At 42.8% G+C, this 21,793-nt stretch overlaps 2 protein-coding genes across 3 annotated transcripts in view; both read right to left on the bottom strand.

Annotated features, from left to right (window-relative positions):
- Positions 1-8,293, bottom strand: part of LOC310857446 (aminopeptidase N-like) — a 30,217-nt gene extending 21,924 nt beyond the window's left edge. For both annotated transcript variants that reach the window (XM_083763132.1, XM_083763131.1), the window contains exons 1-4: positions 6,935-8,293; positions 1,965-2,107; positions 1,667-1,809; positions 488-608 (exon numbers count right to left, since the gene is read on the bottom strand). In XM_083763132.1, coding sequence (XP_083619258.1) covers positions 488-608; positions 1,667-1,809; positions 1,965-2,107; positions 6,935-7,545 — 1,018 coding nt within the window. In that variant the 5' untranslated portion in view covers positions 7,546-8,293. The remainder of the gene's footprint in view (positions 1-487; positions 609-1,666; positions 1,810-1,964; positions 2,108-6,934) is intronic.
- A 4,628-nt stretch (positions 8,294-12,921) lies between these two features.
- LOC310857557 (uncharacterized protein) lies at positions 12,922-20,078 on the bottom strand. The gene is made up of 3 exons (XM_083763270.1): positions 19,971-20,078; positions 18,378-19,018; positions 12,922-14,594 (listed from the first exon to the last, which is right to left on the bottom strand). The coding sequence occupies exons 2-3, from the start codon at positions 18,939-18,941 to the stop codon at positions 14,007-14,009; spliced, it is 1,152 nt and encodes a 383-aa protein (XP_083619396.1). The 5' UTR covers positions 18,942-19,018; positions 19,971-20,078; the 3' UTR covers positions 12,922-14,006.
- Between the last annotated feature and the right edge of the window lie 1,715 nt (positions 20,079-21,793).

Raw genomic sequence — 21,793 nt, forward strand, 5'->3', positions numbered from 1 at the left:
AAAAATAAACAATATATAAAATAAAGGCGAAAGTACGGGGGCCCCTGAATGGCCATGCATTCTAAATATATTTTATCTTGTCCGTACAAGATATTATCTCGTCCGTACAAGATATTATCTCGTCTGTACAAGATATTATCTCGTCCGTACAAGATATTATCTCGTCTGTACAAGATATTATCTCGTCTGTACAAGATATTACCTCATCCGTACAAGATATTAAAATCTCGTCCGTACAAGATATTATCTCGTCCGTACTTAAGTGTTCTTAAGTGGCTGTGTGTGATAATATATCCTCTTACTAAATAATATAATCAACCTCTTTACACTCTCCAGAAAACAAGGAAAACAAATTATTCTTCTCATGGCAAGTGGTTACTGGGTCTGTGGTCAGCATGAGTTACACAAAATCGTGTACATTTTGCACCTTATATTATCAGGATTTTGCAACCCTTTTGCCCATCCATTAAATAATCCAGAGACCTACCCAGCTTTTTCTGAGGGAAGTCGATCCCAAAACGGCCTTCGAAATACTTAAGCATCTTCCCAGCGATGGAGGCAGCGTAGTCAGCATGTCCTGCCTCTATGGCGGCAGGGCGGGCATATATCTGTGCAAACCAAACATTCAGTCAGAAAGAAAACACTATACACTCAGTTGACATACAGTAACATATTACTAATGCCCTTTTCACACACACATTCCTGGACTGACAAGGCAGGATATTGAACATGGGTTTGAGACACACTGAACCCATTCAAACTAGAGATGCACGATATTGAAAACATGACCGATATCTGATCTCCGATAATTTGCATGGTCATATCGTCCGGGAAAAAAAACAAGAAACAACAACATTTTTGTTTGGCTGGTTGAAAATAGATGGTAAGCCTATCTCCCCACTAACAGCTGACGCTCTAAAAGAGACTGGCTGCTCTGCGTGTACTCAGGATTCTTTTGAGACCGATTTGATACAGATAAGACATTTTATGGCAGGTAAGTCCTGAAACCTAGCCATGGGTCTTCTGCTGCTCACTATTTTCATTAGCTAATCTGGGTCTTTAACCCCAGGCTGCTGTTTCGGTGTGGAAACAATACTGGGGTTTGAACCGAGGTGGGGGGGGCTGGGGTGGACCCTGATCCCCAATAAAGAGTTAAGGCCTCCCATAAGAAGATTTACATGGAGGGTCCTATGCCATTTCATCAACTTCATGAGAGAGTAAATTTCGAGACACGGATGAATGCACTGATGGAAATGTAAATTTCTTTACAATTTTCTTACTTGCATTTATCCAAACTTCTTGTGCCTCACTATACTGTGTGGCATGTTACCTTCTACAAGCTACACTTTGTGGTAACCTGGTTAAATAAAATTACACAGGAGTTACTGTAAATAAAGTATTTTGACTGTTACCTCATATTTTATCACCACCACATTTAAATATCGTGGGAACAGCAAGAAATATGTGAACTGTTTCAGGACAAAGACACATTTACAAACTATGTGGTTTGTGGTGTATATACAATGGTTGTGGATGAAGCCTTCCACATGTGTGTGTGCACACATGTGGAAGGTTTATTTTCTAATAGTTGTGCACAATGTTTAGAAGAGGTTTTTATATACAACATGAATCCCTGCAACATCTGCAAAATCAACAGGCTACATACATTGATTTTCACTCGCTCGTCGTGTGTGGGTGTGGACTGGACCGATTTAAACTCGGACACCACAAAGGCAAGGAGGTATGTCGACATCTTCTGCGTTGGATGGAAAGAGGTGACCTGCCACTCATCATCTATAATCCGGTTATCTGAGGGCAGTATATAGACATAAGGCAGCTTAACACAAACGATGTCAGACTCATTTCTCACACATCACAACACAAACACAGGTGCAGTACTGTACACATGAGATGCATAGAATTTTGGATTGGGAAGTGTTTTCTGGACTGAACCGTTTATTCACCTGCCCGCTCCGAGTTCCCCAGGGCTAAAGTGTCTCTCCTATGTATGACGGTCACAAGAAACGTGGCCTTCATTGCTGGCTCATCGAAACACGGAAACACATTCCTGGCGTGTGTCGCCTGGAATTGGCTGGCAGCGACGTACCTAGAACATATTGGGACATTTAGTTGTCAAATATTGGTAATATTTGGTCAGGTTAATGAAATTTGTTGACAGCAGAAACGTATCACGTTTAACTTGATTCTTGAAGGAACATATTAGCTTATATACAGTATAGCTCATGCATCAGTATAGCATATCAGGGGTGCCCAAAAGGTAGATCACGATAAACCAGTAGATCACAGAGGCTGTGCAGGTAGACCACATGACATGGCCCAAAAAACATTTTTTACATATATATTTTTCCATCTGACACTTGAATTAACATAATTAATTATCAAAAAGGACCATACAGCTCAAACCCACAATGCAATACTTTGCTTTCAAGAGTGTTGCGCACAAATATCAGTCTGACATCATTAAAGATTAAAAACACTTTCAATATTTTATTTCTTTCATAAATAGAGAATCTTTCACTCAATAGAACTGATCCTGTCGCAAGTTGATGATGTCATATGTCTATGTGTGGTCCAGGCCTATATGGAATGCACATGCTTATAAAAAATAATTTAAAATATTGATGGATTTATGCTCATAATCCTTATGAAGCATAAAGTTGTTTTTTATTAGCATATGCACTCCATACATTCCATAGGGCTAGACCTGTATGGATATATGACATCATCAACTTGCGACAGGAGCAGCTCCTATTGAGTGAAAGATTCTCTATTTATGAAAAAAATACAATATTTAAGGTGTTTTTATTTTAGTTAGTAGTATAATGTTTTAATTTGTCTTTTTAGCCAGGGATCCTTTTAAATGAAAGTCCAAGCTAGCCAAGCGCTTCGACAGTGATCTCCAAACCCAACTGGGCATCCTAAAAACCCAACGAAACAAGCTAAGAAACATTGTAACTACCATGACCAAATCCGCTAAAAGTCAAACAAAAACAATCCACGGGAGCTCTGGAAGCTAATAAACAATCAACTAGTCTGCGGTCAGAAACAAAAAACCACATAAACATCAAATCGAATGACACCCTCATCACATGACAAGCTTGATGTAGCAAACTACTTAAACATCTTCTTTACAAACATTGCAACAACGCTGATTGGCCTACGGACGATTCTAAAAACGCCTTCTAAAGCCTGACCTAAGTTTTCTGAAAAACTTCAAATATGTTTATAGCAGCATCAATTTTTTGTAATTTTTGAATACTGTACATACTGTACAGAACCCAAATATGGGTTCCCGGCCTGAGGGGGTAAGACACTAAAATGGGTTCCCGCCCAGAATGGGTTAACAAACTGCCCTCCCACTCTGGGCGTTTTGGTGTAGAGCACATCAAAGCCTTCTACAAAAACCTAGGTGTTTGTAAAGATGATTTTAAACTAACAATGGTAACAACTGAGGAGATACTTAAAAGACCGAGTGCCCTTCAACCCCACAAGGCCACTGGCAATATTCCCTCCAAATTTCTCAGAGACTATTATTATGGCGTAATCGTTGCACCATAAAATAGGTCTGTGTTAGTTACATTGCATATTCATGGTTTTGTTGTGTTTTCAGTTTCAGGCTCAGGGACGCGTCATCATACGTCACCAGGTCAGTTTGCTGAGTAATAAATGGCCTAGTGACATATGACCACGCGTCAATGTGGGAAGTCGGTCGTAAAGAACTTCCACAGAAAAGGGAGTTAAAGGACAACTTTAGTTTTTTTCAACCAAGGTTCATGTTTTATGTTGTTATTAGAGAAAGTAAAAGATGAGTGTTATCTTTTTTTTTTTCCATTTGCTGCTTTCTTTCGTTTTAGGGATTTTAGCTGTATTTGACAGGGGGGCGGGGGCATTCGAGCATGGGGCTAAATATGTATTTTTTTACAACATTTTATAGCGATTTATTTTTTAATTATTTACTATAGTCCTAATAAACCCCAGGAAATTTCATCTGGCCACAAAAGATCACGAGTTCTACTGAATGTGTCAAACTGACATATTGAGCCTATGACACACAGTGTGGCTTCCCCCCAGTAGGCTACCTTCACATTCTGTAGATCCTGTGATTTTTTTGTGGCCAGATGTAATTTCCTGGGGTTTATTAGGACTATAGTAAATAATAAAAAAATAAATCGCCATAATATTTTGTAAAATAATACATATTTAGCCCCATGCTCGAATGCCCCCGCCCCCCTATCAAAAACAGCTAAAATCCCTAAAATGAAAGAAAGCAGCAAATGAAAAAGAAATAACACTCATCTTTTAATTTCTCTAATAACAACCTAAAACATGAACCTTGGTTGAAAAAAACTAAAGTTGTCCTTTAAGGTGCGTTCAGACTTTGTATGTAATCACGCTGCTCTAACCATACAAGTCTGAATGCACCGTTTTAATCTCACAGGAAACTGTACCGGATTGCCTGGTTGAGTCAGACTCACCATTATTAGTAAATGTGTCCATAATCAATCACATGTGTCTGCTCGCTCAAACAGTAAGTTGCAATGAACAGCAACATGAGTTTAATAAGGAAGGTAAAAAAAATTCCCCCACACCACGGCCATATCCCCCTTCCAAATAACAGTGGTCCCCAGGTTGATTCTCAGTTAGGGTGTTGGTCCCTGGTTATTATTCAGTTGAAAAAACCCTGGTGTAATGCAATGTTCAACCTTTTCAGGCCGTGACCCACAAAGTTAATCATATTTGAACCCCACCCTGACAAGCACATGGAATTCATGGAGTTCAGCCTCGGTTCCACAGAGAAATATTGTGAAAATGGCCGATCTACAAGCTCACAATGCCTCGCATTGCGAGCTTGTGGATTTATTTACTTATATTATTTGACAATTTGGCCAATATTTGACCAGTTCTTATAGTATTGTTTGTTGATTACTTCTAGTGCAGTAATGGTGTGTGTGTGTGTGTGTGTGTGTGTGTGTGTGTGTGTGTGTGTGTGTGTGTGTGTGTGTGTGTGTGTGTGTGTGTGCGCGTGTAAAATTAATTGTAATTTGTGGATTCTAATAAATAAATCGAAATGTGTGTGTTTTCCAGAACGGCCTGTTATAGCGCCATCGACATGAGGCAGACATTTGCTAAACACATTTCTTTATATTAGGCTACTGGTACACATTTGATCCATACATAACGCAAACGTAAACACCATCTCTATAGTCATGTGAGCAACACAGACCTGTCCACTTCTCCATATTGATTGCCTTCCAAAGTTTGCAAGATTGCAATAACCTGACCTGGCCTGGTGGAGACCTGTGCCCCGAAGGGCACTTTTCTACTTTTTATTTAATTTATTTAGGTATCAAAAAGATCTTAACTTGTCACTTTACTGTCAACGCATACATGAGGCATAGGCCTACTGCAGTGCAGAGTCAGAGCTGAGGGTTGGGCTGAGAGATAAGTTAGTTAAACAAATACCAAATGAGTGAGTAGATAATTGCAAGGAATGACACTGTTGATGCCATACATTCTGATAGCAATCTGCATTTTGTTTAGACTGGATACCAAATCTTATGTAATCAGGAAAAACAACTCATACAGGATACGAAATAAACAACAAATGAGCACCCAACATTGGAACAGAAACACTTTAAATTACAGGTTATACATGCGGGTACACTCTCCTGATTGGCTCAAATTGACAACCCCACATGAAAATGTATTTTCTACTTATTAAAAGAGTTGAAGAGACAGGGCGAACAATGAAACAATGAACAAACAATGAACAAACAATGAACAAACAATCTATATGTTAGAATAATGCTGTCCTTTGAACCCTGCTTTGACTGTTCCTCGTAGGCTTGTCACAAATAAACAGATGACTTAATTCAGAAGATTAAGTTATATAAATCAAGCTTTCCTGATCCAGGAAAAGGAAAACGCATAGAATTAGATTATGTTTCTCATGACAGCTAATTTGATATGAAATAATGGGCTCCACAACCTAGGAGTTCTAAAAAAAACTGAGTGGTGCAACTCCGTGTGGGGGTCCCCATGGGGTCCCTGGAACTTCCAGACCCACAGGAACGTGCCCAGGCTGCCAGCCCAGTTCCAGCGAGCCACCCCGCTTTCGAAACTGTCGAGAAATGAGTTACTGTGTGGGGGAATTAGCATTTAGCAGACACCTCTCCCTCTTTCTCCCATTAGCAGGCAACAGTGCAACACTATCTCTCTCTCTCTCTGTTTCTAGCACAACAGTGCCACTTTTGCCCCTACTGGAACTCTAAACATAGGGACAGGTACGTGGACATAGGGACATTGCTGTTCCTTGGAGTGGTTGCACCACTCAAAAACAACTGTTCAAGCACTTTGAATTCAATTAGATTTATTTTGAAAGGGAAAACTTGAAAACACTGGCACCCACCAACAATACAATCCCTGGACACAAGCACATTTGATGTGGAGGTCAATGTACATGTTACTTAATGTTTGATACATGTTTCTATGTAATAGTGACCTAATTATTGCTTTAACTAGGTAATTATTACACAATTTATCAACTTAAAACTTAGAGGACCCCCATAACATGTACACATAAACATAATTATTATGGAAGGGTCAATTTGGTTCCATTTGTACACAGAGTTACAGGTCTATCTCTTACAGGTCTGTAACTGTCTTTGGAACCTCCTCAAGAAACCCAGAAGGTTCCTTATTTGTTCATTTTGGAGGCAACTATTACAATTTCAGGCTTACATGTTTTGATTATGTTTTGGTTTCACATTCACACACAGCTGTATACAGCATACAGTTATTGTTTGTTATTGTGTATACAAGATAGTATGTTGATCTCTTTTCAAATAAATAATGAATCAAGAATCAAAAAATGATAAAAATCATACCTTTTGATTTTCATTTCATCGCTTACCTATCGGCACCATCTCCATAAGCTGGGACCCCTTCCTTGTATTTGCTTACATAGAGGCCAATCGACTCCTCCTCTCTCATTTCTCCCTGGAAAGCTGTGAATAAACTGTAATTCCCTTCTTGCTCCAGCACGTCGCCCAACTGGATCTCGAAGAAATCAGTCGCGTCGTGGTGGTACCGTTCCAAAACGTCGATGAGCTCGTCGCCGTCCCTGTTCATCACCCTCACCTCCGTCACCGACAGGTTTTTGGAGTGGAGGAAAATGCTCTTGGTCCTCTGGACGCAGCGGAAGTTAACCGTAGAGTTCCCGGTGAAGGTCAACGTCTGGTTGGGGCTGGTGACGTTGAACACCTCCTCGATGTGGGTGTAGAAGTGAGGCTGGAGGAAGAGGGTGTAGCTCTCGGGCACCAGGTCTCTCGGCAGCCGCATCTTGGGCGGAGGGCCCGTGGGGAACGGAGTGGTGGGCCGGGGCGGGGGCCGGGGCGTCGGGTTCATCCCCGAGATCTCGGCCCGGTACACGACGATCATGGTGACGATCCCGGTGATGGCCGAGAGGGTCAAGATGACCGCACAGATGCCCAGGGCCTTCGAGATGTAGAATCCTTTCGACATCCTGGAACGCTACTCCGCTTGGCCAAGAGTTTCGGGGCGGTCTTGGTCCTTGGACTGGAAGACACCGAGTGGTGACTCTGCAATGAAGATCTCCCTTCACTCCTGTGCGTTTGACCCGTAGCACTCAAATGGCCAATGTCCAAGACACCTCCCTCTCATAAACGGGGCTTGGCCTGAGGTTAAGAATTAACTTGGGTTTCGAGGAGCAAAGATTATACGAGGTACAGTGTGAAGGAGAGCGATGCTCATTGTCCCTGTTGTAAATAATGCGTCAGATTGCACTCTTACACATCTGGAAGTGGTTAGTGTGGTCTTGCTGCTAATGCAGATGTTAGGTAAACCTCTGGGAAAGAACACAATCTCCCCACACGGCGCTCTTCAGTCTATCCATGTCTAGGTGCATGTGTGCACAGTGCACACACACACACATCTCACCCTCCCCTTCAGAAAGTGTCACCATTCAAACAAGTGCTGACATTTATATCTGTGCACACACATGTTCACAAACACACCACTTCATGCCTTGTTAAAAACCAAGAATACACAGACATCAGCATCCTTGCCCCTCTGGAGTCTGGGTCCCGATCTGGGGTTTTAGAATAGGTACAGAACACATGCATGGTGCCAAGTGCATGGTCCACAGTACTGGTGGTCATCCCTGGAGTCCTGTCTGGCTCGGTCAGTCCTGCCTGTGTCCAACGACACAGGTTCTGTGTCCCAACGCCACAGGTCTTGGTTCTGGGCTCCAGGAGAACTCTCAGCAAATGAGAAGCATGTGTTAGAAGGTGTAATAAGGGAGACATCTCGGGAGGAGCAGGGAGAGGAGAGGGGAGGCGTGGCATGGAAAGGAGGTGGGAGTGGAGAGAGCAGGCTACAACATTATTTGAGATCCTGGAATCAATTTGAAAGTTCTGCCTGACCGACTGCACGCACGCACGCACACACGCACACACACACACACACACACACACTTCCAGGAGGTGGCATGGGCAGTGCTAATTTTGACAGCAAATTCTGATTCAGTCTTTTTGAAGAACACACCATTTACTTTTAGTCCTATTTAGTCATCTGAAATTGTTTAGTATTAATCTAGTCTTGAGTCGACTAAATATCAAAAACCTTAAGTCTTTTAGTCTCAGTCAACACAATTAAGACTGATGGGCAGAACAGTAACATTCTAATACAGGAGGGATGTAGTGATAGTGTGGTGATATTCAGAGCAGATGACCGTTGCTGCTGCAGGGAGATCTCTACTTCAGTGTTTTCCAAACCCTTTCCGTACCTTGTTTATTCAGCGTTTGAGCCACGGACCACCATTTGATGAGATTTAGTCTCTCCAGACACGTGACAAAACGAGAGAATATTTTGTTGTCATTGGATACGATTTTGTCCGCGACAATTCTTCTACATTCTCTAATTGTGTAGACTTCTTATGAATTAAGTAATGCAGATGTTTGACAATAATTGAATGGACCCAACTGAACCCAAATGTTTTATGCTTAAAGAATTAAAGATCTATTAGAGTCCATTAGGTTACCAACTCTTCCATCATTTAGCTGGGTGACCACCTGGAACCCACTCAAGGACCACTGGTCGTCCCCGGACCACTGGTTGAAAACCACTGCTCTACTTGATTAAGAAACAATAACATGACACAATGGCAGCAATCATCGTGTGAGTCCAGAGAGCCAGGTGGAAAAGGCTGGCAACTGCAGAGGACTGCGGTTCTGTTTTAAATTACATTATTAGAAACAATAGACAGGCTTGTTATCGACTCTCTGGTGTAGACGACAAGAGTGGATCATTAAGCCTGAAGTGTGTGTGATAAAGCTTTTCCATGCGGAGACATCCAACTCAAAGTGGACAAAAAGACCTCTTTTCTTCTGGGGCATTTAAATAAACTGTGTGGTTTGTGTGTGTGTGTGTGTGGTCAAGTATCAATACTACAATGTAGAAATACTCAGAAAAAGAAAAAGTCAGGAATTCAAAATGTATTTGAGTACCAAAAGTACAAGTTTAACATGTTTGAAAATAGCAGATCAACAAGCTCACAATGGTATTGTGCCACATTGTGAGCATGTAGATGTCTATTTTCAAATGGCCGGTATAGGGGTGAAGTTACTGTAAGTTACATACTTCTTGTAATAATAACAATAATTGACAAAGTAACTAATAACTAAAGTTGTCCAAAGATAATTGTAGTGGAGTAGTGTAAATGTAGTTAAAAGTTGAATATGTGTCTCTGAGATGTAGTGGAGTAGAAGTAAAAGTACTGGAAATTGGAAACTACTCCAGTAAAGTAAAACAAATAATACCTCAACATTTTACAAAATGTACTTATTTACTTTACACCACTGTTAACTTTCAACAATACAAATGCCAAACATTACAGAAGACAAACTATGTAAGAATGCTGCATGCAGAGAAACATAAACCCTCAGTGAAGAGGAGGGGGGGGGGGTAAATATTAAGATTGTGCAACAGAGTTGAAAATCATTCATTGTGATGTAAGTGACGACAGCACACATCTTACATAACCTTACAATAAATCATATCCGGACCATAACACCATGGAGCTCTAAACACACACACCACAAACAAATGTTAAATCGTTTAAAGCCCAAACCACACCAAAGGGTCGCAATAGCCTCGGTCCCAGCCAAAAGGGCTCGAGACGGGACATGTACGGTTCGTCCCAGTGGTGTGACAGGTCCTGTTGCACGTCGACCTACGGGATTCAACTGGTTCAATTCAATGGCCCAAAACCACACCAACGCATCTACTCGCAAACATTTGGTTGCAAGGAGTTGCATGCATGGCAACGCATTATTGGTGTGATTTGGGCTTAAATGTCTGTATCAACTTCTTATGAATTACTATAATTGAAGAAAAGCTGTACAGAACTTACCTCATTGTAGCCCCTCCTGTGGGGAGTGGATGTGTTGTTTAAGTTCTTATCATGGTGAGGGGAATTGGGAATTGGCAGTCTTGTTCCTCTGTATAAACATTATGTACGTTTACAGATGGTTATAGTTAGATTAGAAGTGCGAGTGCGCACACACAGACAGACAGACAGACACACACACACACACACACACACACAGTTAAAATAAGATATGCCTACATTTGCAGAGTGCAGTTAAAAATTAAGGATTAGTATAGTGTGTAGTTCTTTGTTAAAAATCACACCCGTGTGAAGTGAGTGGTGCAACTCCGTGTGGGGGTCCCCGGGAGCCTCCCCACGTCCGAAATGGTAGAGAAATGAAATGAGTTACCATGTGGGGGTCTCCGGAACATCCAGACCCCCAGGAACTTGCCCAGGGGTCCGGGCCGATTCCGGCGAGCCGCCCCACGTCCGAAATGGTTGAGAAATGACGTTACCGTGTGGGGGTCCCTCTACTGTACTGTACTGGCACACCCAAAATCATTACAGTTAATGTGCGTGTGTGTTTGGTTGCGCACAGGTGGTGAAAAACAACCATGCCATTTTCGTGCTCAGACCCAGGCACCCAGCCACCCACACACACACAGCTCCGTAAGGGAGTGGTTGCACCACCCAAAAATGTATTTGAAATAATCCTGAACATAGACACAGATACTGTAGATTTTTGAAGATCAGAAATAATATCTCAAACATCTGCAGATCTTTATTACGACACAGCAAACCTAATGAAAAACAAGTCAATGGGAATGCACTGGACATAGGTCCTAGGAGATATTCTTACTCTCTAGTGCAAATGTAGGAATGTCAAAATTGTAAGACCATCAGAAATGTGTCTGTCCAAAATAAATCTTTTAAGGATATAGGGACCTCTACTGGTTACAAGAAACCCTGCAACGTCATCCATTCTCCATGTGAAAACACCAGACTGGGGGTTATGGCAAAACAAATGCAAATAGAACTTTATCCTGCTGCTTTGTGTGTGTGTGATATACAATATTGATACCATAAACACAAAAGGCATGTTACTCACAAATGGAACACGGTAGAGAGCCAGGAGATCTATACAGTCAAATATTAATAAAAAAAATAATTATAAACTAAGTGATTGAATTCCTTCATTCAAAGACTGCCATGTCACATGATACAATCTCGTACAATAACCAAATTAGTTACGATTGATTTGGGGGACAAACATGTTGAAACCTGAAACACGAGGACCAGTCAAGTCATATGTATTAGAATATGGATTAGAATAATAAAATAGGGGGATCAAGTAAAGTGTAGGTGTTGCAAACTGTGTTAACTGTGTTAACCGCATTTCTAACCAGGCAGCTACGATTAGTATTACACCAGCTTAATATTGGCTCTTGGGAATGTACTGAGCCGAAGAAGAAATAACCTAGCAACAGTTTCAGTAATAATATAGAATCACTGGATCAGTGTCGCCTTCCAGGTCATTATCTCCATCAAGGAGTGAACCTTTTGCCACTTGTGTCTGTCCGTTAGCAGGACATCTCAAGCAGTTTGTAAACACATTGTAAACCTTGTTGGAAAGGCTGGTTCTGGCCGCAACGGATGAACTGATATTAACTTGTCACGCTGATTGGCCAAAAGGGGGCATGGCATGTCCCAAAAATGCAAAGCTTTCTGAAAAGAAAAGACTATATAAATATAAAGAGCTGATTACGGTCACTGACACTGAGTGGGAGCACCATTAGGTAGACTACTGCATCGTGGAGTTACTCTATTTTGGCCAGAGAGACATGGTGCGACACCCAGGGGTCATCACCATGTTGGCTTGTGGTGGACATTTCTGTCAAAATTCCAAGGGAGTCCTTGCAAATAAAATGTTTGAGAACAACTAGTACTAGTGGACTCATAATGTGTCAGTGTCGTAGTAAACATGTCATACATGTTCTGAAGAAAACCTGACATTCAGTAATGGGGTCTTATGGTCAATATAGAGGGTATGCGTGTAACAAACAGTAACATCATCATTATACCCGGAAGGAAAGAGGAAACGCCTACTGAGTGGCAAAAACACAACTTTCTGGACTTGACAGCCCATACATAAAACTACGTTAAACTCACTTTGCCACTCGATTTGCCATTCACTTTATGCATGCGCATACCCTCTATAAGAAACAGAAAACAGAAAATCTAAAAAGGACAAGTCTTTGTCACAGACATATTTGTCTGAATCAATTGTTTGACATATTGATTTCCCCTGCACCTTACAGACAAAATCTCTGAGCACATTTTCCATTTTGAGATTATGTGAAGGAGACTGGTCCGACTGACTACACCATAGTCAGAGTCCGTAGTCACTACGGACTCTGACTACACCGTAGTCAGAGTCCGTAGTCACTACGGACTCTGACTACACCGTAGTCAGAGTCCGTAGTCACTACGGACTCTAGATCAGCCTACAATAAAAGAAAAAACGTGGGGGTTGTTAATTTATCCATTTGTAACTAAGTGTACGAATGTAACCGAGTGAAAGCGTACTTTGCACTCTAGGAGGCTTTCTGCTATTATGAGTGTATATTTTTATAATGAATTATATCAATGGTTAGGTTACAAATTAGTGTAAAACACCAACAAATGTCTACACAGTAAATTCCTGAGTGTTAGTTAAACTCTGAGAGTGTACAAATGGATAAATTAACAACTGATGGTATATGAACAGCTGTGATATTTCTGGTTTTGTCTTACTTTCTCTGTAGCGTTGTCCATTCACTGGAGACAGTACATGACGGTACCCATACTGTACATTTGACTGTACCTGAAGCCAGACAAACTTGAATGTGCCATTAACCACTTTCAACCCGGTGAGCCTATTTTTGGACATTGCCGTATCGTGGAAGATGATCAAATAACAACAGATCTACAAGCTCACGACATGTTGCATAGGGGGCTTAAGTGGTTAAAACTACATGGTTACTGCCTGTAAGGATTGTAGGGTCTGGACCACGATTCTTTCTTGGTACTATTGAGACTGGCATTATTATATCACAAACATTGTGAAGCTCCATTGTTTTTGTCTGTATTATTGTCTCAATCAATAGCCGTCTTGTCTTCTTGGAAATGATTGAATTAGATTCAAGTTGATCACTCCCTTGCTGAAATGTGCAGCAAGGGTAGTGTACAGCAAAACTATGCTTCGCTTAGAAGCAATACAGGCGTTGCTTTAGTTTCCATATTGCAATGAATCTGCAATCATCCAGTTCAAATTTAGACACAATCTGGTGCCCTTATTAATATATATATATATATATAATATTGACAGTTTACTACACTGTCTACTGTCCAAAGCCCAGTCATGTATTCAGTGCCACAGGTTGAACTGCACATCACCAAGGGTCAGCAGCGTTATTCCGACGGCTCATGATTATTGCAGCGGAGTGTTGGTCCGACTCGCCCCATTGCTAACCCTGTCTCTAACCCTAACCTCACACGAAGAAAAGAAACGTTGTCGGACTAATGCGCCGTCGGAAATTAACGAGCGGATCCCCCATCACCAAAGCCAGCTATCTAGATGCTGGACACAGTAACAGGACTGCAGCAGGATGGCAGAGAGATCGCGGTAGCTCTCCTCTCTCCAGTTGGGGAGCAGCCGCTCGTTGTTGAGCGCCTGGAGTCTGGGCGTCCCGTCCCGCAGCACGTGGAGCAGACAGGGCCAGCGGCTCTGAATCCTCAGTCTGGTCCTCCTGTCCAGCGTGATGCCGCGCACAATCTTCTTGGCCCGGAGCTCGCGCAGCGCGGGCAGCCTCAGGCAGGAGAACACCAGGCCGCGGCTGGGCGACACGTCCAGGAACTCCAGCGACAGTGACTCCAGCGTGTAGGAGATGCCCAGGTTCCTGAGCGGCACCAGGATGTGCAACGTCAGAGACTTCAGATTGGGCAGTGACTTGGTCATGGTCTGCAGCGTGGAGGGGGTGACTCCCTTGAAGACCCAGAAGTACTTGAGCTCCAGGACTCGGAGGTGCTGGAACTGGGTTAGCAGCGACACGGAGGCGTCAGACCAGTCGAAATGGAGACGCATCTTGGAGATGCGAGGGCAGCTGTGAGTGAGTTTGGCCAGCAGCTCCTGGAAACTGGCGACCTGGCGGTTAATGAAAGAAACTTATCAAAACGACTACCAAATTTCACATTTACAAACAAATATAATAATACTCCTCACAAAAAGGTTTGAAAATGTAACTTTGGTCAGTTATTTATCCCCCTCAATAATATCAATTACCATAATTTCCGGACTATAAGCCGCACCTGAATATAAGCCGCACCAGCCAAATGTAGGGAAAATCCCATATACAAGCCGCACCGGACTATAAGCCGCAACTACGTTAGCTCAGAGCCTGAGATGGCTCTGCGTTAGCTGTAAAAATCCATAGATTAGCCGCACCGTTGTATAAGCCGCTGGGTTCAAATCATGGGTAAAAAGCCGCGGCTTATAGTCTGGAAATGACGGTAGTATTGTATTACTATTTTTATCGTTGATTAGTCACCTTTACAAGAGAATTGTGGAATAAGCAACACAGCTGTGGGTAGCGCCTCCCCACAAATACCCCAATATGCTTGTTTTTAATGCCAGGTGCAGGTGTATGACTGACTGGCACCTGGGCATGGCTCCTGCAACCTTGTAGAGTTTGTGTATGCTCCAGGCACTGCTCACAAAAGATGCCACGTTTTTCCCTTCAGGACAAGGCCAGTGCAACAGGGCAAGTGGAAGCTGGTGTTGTTCTAGTATGCAGTGCAATTTGGTGTCAGCCCTGGTACTATTTCCTAACTTAGGATCAAGTTCCGTGAGACAGACCACAAAGTAACCGTCCCAGGAAGACAACACCCCAAGAAGACTTGGGGTGTTGTCACCCTGCCAACTGTGTGTCCCAGGCATACACACAACTTCCAAAGGAAGTTTTGATTATGTTCAGTCCTGCACTCATTCAGGGCCCTTCGTCCAGAGAGAATGTCGTCTGTGTGCAGCTCGTGGAAAAGTGGAGTTATTTTACTAAACACACGTTTTCTGCCAGAACTTTCAAATGGATATGAAACTAGGATAATATCTGACGATAATATCTGGAAGTCTCAGGAATGAATTATTGTGTCAGTGCAGTACACATGCCGTGCAGAGCAGATTTGTGCCACACACGTCAGTCTGCTAACGCGCGCAGATGGGACCGATCTATGGCTGTGTATTTGCAATACATGAAATATAAGATCACAGACATTCTAGGGCCAACAGTACTAGGGCTGTAAGTTTTATGGTAATGTTCTAAACATAATTTAAATACCTGCTACTACATTCACTATATGTATATATCTTTGATTATTTAACCTGTATTCTATGCTGTGGTTTTTTTCCACCCTCATTCATACTCCTATTTTAGAGCTGAATAAAAGTCGGTTCGGCGCTGTAGAGCCTACAATGTGACGTCATTTGAGGTTCGGGGGGGGGGGGGGGGGGGGGGGGGGGGCACTACAGCACCGAAACAGTGATAAAATAGGAGTATGAATCGGCCCTTAACCTCTATCTTCTCACAGAAACTACAAAATGATGGGAGAACGCAATTATTTTAATCAATATTAAAAAGAAACATTCACCCACTTCTTTACACCTGTAAACCTGTGCTGTGACAATAGAGGGTATGCGCGTGACGACATCATCCTCATCATACCCAGAAGTTATGCGGGACCGCCTACTGAGTGTCAAAAAACGACTTTCTGGCCTTGACAGCCCGTACATCCAAACAGAAAAATCTGATTGCATTAAACAGCGTTAAATGACCGCAAACTCGATTTGTCACTCACTTTATGCATGCGCATGCCCTCTATAAATGGCTATGCCACAGCCATACTATGCATGCAGGTCAGAAGTTGAACAGGTAAAAATTAAACATGCAGTGGAGTTGGGACAAAACGTTCAACCCATTTAGGCCTGAGGCCGATTCTAAAAACGCCTCAAAATCCTGACCTAAGGTTTCTGGAGAAACTTCAAATATTTATATAGCAGCATCAAAATGTTTACATTTTTGAATACTGTACACTGTACAGAACCCAAAAATGGGTTCCCGGCCTGAGGGGGTAAAACACCAAAAGGGGTTCCCCGCCCAGAATGGGCTATCTAACTGCAATTCATTGAGTTGCATTGGTGTAGTCTACCTTAAAAACCGTTTTGTTCCAACCTGACCCTTTAGTGTGGTTTGGGCTTTAGGGCTGTCAACATGACATTTTACTTGACGATTAATTGTCACTCAAATGTTTGCAATTTAATTGTGTTTATTTTGTACCTTTCTGTTTGACTTTCAGGCGTCGTACACAAAAGTTGCACAGGTCAGAAATGACATTAATAACTAGAAAAAGTGCCCTTCTGGGCACAGGTCTCCACCAGGTTATCCACAGATCCGTGCAGTTAGAGGTAAAAACACTTTTCGGCCAGTTATAGCGCCACCTTGAGGCTGAGTTGAAATTGTTCATGTGGCATTTCGTCCTCGGCCTAGTGGGAATGTGGGTGCACAATTTCACGGAAATCACGCGATGTGTTCATGATTTGCAGCATTTTGTTTGAAACTGAGCACTCCTGTGAAATTTGGAAGCCAATCTTAACCAATCAGGATGGAGTCTGAGAAATCTGAAAGACCGGTTTCGTTGAATGGCTCTAGAGAGACTGTGTACCAATTTGCGTGATGTTTGGACAAAATCTGTAGGTGTACTGTGCAAAAACTTGTTTTGCACAAAGCGGCCTCCTGGTGGCGCTATAACAGGCCGTTCTGGAAAGTTTGGGGCAGAGGTTCATCGTTGGCATCCAGGGAGTGTGTGTGCAAAATTTGGCATCGACCGGGTTAACGGTGGCCGAGATTAGCTGGTCACGGACGGACACACACACACACACACACACACACGGACGGACGGACGGACAGAGTGCAAAACATACTCTCTCCCCATGCCTTCGGCCTGGTGGAGACAATTACTGTATAGTGTATACTTACAAATAAACATTAACACCCTGAGCGACATAAAGGAGGTCTCCGTCCTATCAAATAGTAACACTTGACGCTCAGGACGGAGATTAATAAAAGATGGAACTTTATTGATATCATAACAGAGCGCATCGCTCCACAGGCTGGGAGCGCCCAGAGTAATATAGTAAGAGAGTGGCGACACTAGCGTTGAATCCCATTGTAACAATGGAATGCGGAAGTGCTCATTCTATCTCAATGGGATAGTTCCAGCCATAGGAGCAATGTATGGAACTATAGCCCATAGGCACCTGCTTTGCGGCGAGATCAAAGCGTGCCGCTACTCTCCTACTCTACACTCTGTTGGGCAACATTCGATGTCATTTCCGGTTGGGACGTCATCGAACATGTTCCCCCCATTTTAGTGGATGAGACCTAAAATCTTAAAACGTATATAACTCTTGATCTAAAATCTAAATCAATCCGTCCAATTCTAATCAAAGATTATGTTTTTGACGGCCCAACGCGGTCCCATCGCTAGTCGCGTTAGAATTAACTAACTCAATGGGATAGTTCCAGCCATAGGAGCAATGTTTGGAACTATAGCCCATAGGCACCCACTTTGAGGCAAGATCAAAGCCTGTCGCTACTCTCCTACTCTACACTCTGCATCCAAGATGGCGCCTGGTGCATCTCGAAATGTGCTCCGTTGCTGCAAATCGCTGGGCGCTCCGATTTAATGGTCCTAAATACCCCCGGGCGTTCGTGATAGTGGCAATAGCAGATCTTGCACTTCATCTATATCTATTTCCACTATTTTGGAATTTTCTTATTTTTTACATTTTTAACATGACGATTATAGCGATTATTCAAAAATGTACCTCACATAATTGTGACAGGCCTAAGTGGAGTTAAAAACAGCAGGCTACCTGGTCCATCTTGGTAATACTGTCTTGGTGGGAGCTGGAGCCAGAGTGGACCCTGAGGTCCAGGGGCTCCAGGAGGGTGAAGGTCCAGTTGAGGTCCAGGTGGCTGAGGTCTCTGCAGTGGACGTTATCCAGCAGGTGACTGAGCAGCTCCGCCCACTTGTTGCACCTGTCCCCCAGGTCGAAGCTGGCCTTGAGGGTGAGCAGACTGGCGTGGCGGGAGATGAGATGATGGGTGTAATGGTGCACCCAGGCCTTCCAGCGCTCGAACTCCCGGTTGGACACGAGCAGGCCCTCCTGGCCGAGGTGAAAGACCCCGCGGCGGGAGTAGTCCGCCAGCCGCCACAGCTTCCACGAGCGCACCAGGCAGCTCCAGCTGGCGCAGACCAGGGCGCAGCTGCACTTGTCAACCTCGTTGAGAAAGGAGATGACGTGCAGCTGACACTCGACCGGCAGGAGGTTGAACGGGAAGACGTCGTCCGCGGCTTTCCTCCGACTGTTCACCGGAACCAAGGGCCTCTTCCGCGGCGACATGACGCTGGATGAGAAGATGATGTTGGTGGTCATTGGTGGAGGTTAGAAGAATCTCTCCACCGTGAACTCTTGTGGTCCAGCTTTGCCATCAATTCCTCCGGTCCATGGATCTTTGTGGAAAGACAAGACAGTTCAATTAAGAATGTAAACAACATCGTTGAAAGATATCGGCATTCAGCACAAAGCATGTGCATTAAGCACATAGGTATCAGGTACAGTGGCCCATAATCCATCTCGGCCTCGCTTTTTTCCGCCAACCTCACGCCGCCCGCTCGGTGCGGAGGTTCTTGTATATATTCTTTATTTAGTTTTACTGAGAATAACGTTAGAAATACATTTAGGGTTAGGCATCATTTTAGTGGGGTTCATTTTAGGAATAGGGTTAGGTTTAGGCATAGTTTGACTGAGTTTAAGGTTGGGAATAAGGTTAGATTTAACCGTTTAAGCATAATTTACTTTACATAGGTTACTTTAGGAATACCAGGCTGAACAGTTCCGCCGTCTGTACGTCTGGCGTGAGTTGCTAAAGAGGCGACTCGTTTGGTATTCTTACAATACATACAACATTTTAAATGTGACACTAAAATGTATCAAATAACTGATTTTGATCGATTCTGACATTTGTCATATATAAACAAATGTCAGAATCGATCAAAAATACATCTATGAGACAGTCTTTCTTGGATATTGATCCAAGGCTAGTAAGTTTCCTAACATGAGTTCGCTTGGAGACAGCCCTCTGTGTTGCTAGCGCAGTGCGGCTATAGTTACTGTAGCAACTACGCTGTAAAGTGTAATTATTATTTTTAAATCACAAAATCGGAACGGATTTTTATCTATTTCATCTTCAACGAATTGACGTTGATTAAACCATCGTCACACCATTGTTGACAGAGAAGAACCGTACCTTACGCTAGGGTCGTTTAAAGAGCTAACGTTAACCCAATGCTAGTAAAAGCAAAGAAAGGAAACATGTTTATTTTTATTTTTAAAACAACGCTTTTAATGCAGTTATGAACACAGCAGACTAAGCTTAATATGACGACGTGGCAAAATACTTACAGCAACTTTGCTAAACCAAACTTGCAGTACATGTACTTGTAGTCAGTTTAGTTAGCAGGCCTCAGTGGGATGTATGTAAAACAGCTGGGCACTGTTTGTTGTTGTTGTGGTGGTGGGCGGGTGATAATGACGTCATCAATCTGCGCTTTGGTCGATGGCTGCTCGTTTTTTTGTCCAGCGTGGCACAGTCGGGCGGAGTTTACTCACTACACATACCATAGAGTTATAATAATAATAACTCTATGACACATACTGATATCATTATATCATTGGTTCCCAAAGTGGGGTCACCCCCAGTGGTCCTTGAGGGAGTTCCAGGGGGTTCCCTGTAGCTAAATGATGGTTTGGAACCAAATGGACCCTTATGGGTCTATAACTCTGAGAGTGTATGGACCATGGTCTCAGAGATAGAAATGTCATTAAATGGGGGTCCGCAGACTAATGCATGTCAAACTGGGGGTCCTTGAAATTAAACAGGTTGAGAATAACTGCTAGAGCCGTAAAAATCATGGGGGGTCTCATGGGGGTCCCTGCAGGCATATCTTTTCAACTGGGGGTCCGCCTTAAGTATGGGGTCCGCGGGCTAAATGTCAATTTGTGGGTCCTACCTTGACGTGAAAAAGTTTGGGAACCATAGCTGCTTTATCACTCCATCCTTTATTTATAATAACTCGATATATAGGCTAGGCTATGCTTCATCCATATTCCATCTGGTCTGCGTCTACTGTTGATCTGCTATTTTCAGATGATTTTTATACATTTGAAAATTGCGTTTTTGATACTTTTACTTAAGTAAGAAATTTGAATACCTTTTCCACCACTGTTTAAATCTAAAAACTGCGCATAAATGTGTATTTGTCCCAAAGCAGCCGCAGGGGGGCAGTGTTTTAACATGGAATGGAATGGCATTTGAATTATTTTATTTGGATCTGCACAAGAGGCGTAATACAATAGACCCAAACACTGATCAGAATTAGGTTATACATTATATGGTCCAACCAGATATAGCTGCTGCACATGCTTAACACACAGAGGGAAAAGAAGAGAAAAAAAATATATATATATATTTATTTTTTAAGCCACCTAGGGATAAATGAAACAACGCCTTCTCCAGACAGACAATGCCCATAGTAGCTAAGACAGAACAGTATTTAGCCAGCTTTTTTGCATTTGTTTTTAGCAATCCACCCAATTGCAGACCCCTGAGCACAAGTTTATGGACATGGCCCAGACTTCCAAATACAAGGACAATAAGTTGACAGTTATATCCAAAGGCCATAATACGTTCCACCAGAAGCTGATATTTCATAAGTTTGGATGTAAAACAAGTGTCCATATACAAATCAAATGGGCAGCCTATTTCAAATATAGTGACAGTTTTTCTAATTTCATTGATGAACACAATATCTGGGGTATTTGGAATATTTTGTAGTGAATTGACATGTGTGTCATTGTGATCAAACCAGTCTATTTTTACAGTGCTGTGTTTATACATTCTTGTTGTCCTGTCCTGTACTCCTCTGATCTTGTCTGAGACCAGGTCCACCAGACGGTCATGTCTGGCAATGTACAGTCCTTTATAGTGGCTGCAACCATTTAAGATGTGTGCGACTGTTTCTTTGTCATGTGGTACTGGATGTAGGATGCAGTGTGGGTCGTGTGCTGATGGGTACCAGGTTGGTACTGGATGTAGGATGCAGTGTGGGTCGTGTGCTGATGGGTACCAGGTTGGTACTGGATGTAGGATGCAGTGTGGGTCGTGTGCTGATGGTTACCAGGTTGCCAAGTTGAACTTGGTCGGCAACACCTGTAAACGGGCTTTA

The sequence above is a fragment of the Protomyctophum parallelum genome (assembly GCF_964188405.1).
Source record: "Protomyctophum parallelum genome assembly, chromosome: 4".
Taxonomy (NCBI): domain Eukaryota; kingdom Metazoa; phylum Chordata; class Actinopteri; order Myctophiformes; family Myctophidae; genus Protomyctophum; species Protomyctophum parallelum.

Coding starts and splice junctions, on each gene's coding strand:
- LOC310857557 (XM_083763270.1), bottom strand. CDS start 18,941: ATGACCACCAACATCATCTTCTCATCCAGCGTCATGTCGCCGCGGAAG. Junction 14,595..18,377: donor GTATTACCAAGATGGACCAG/GTAGCCTGCTGT, acceptor ATTAACCGCCAG/GTCGCCAGTTTCCAGGAGCT.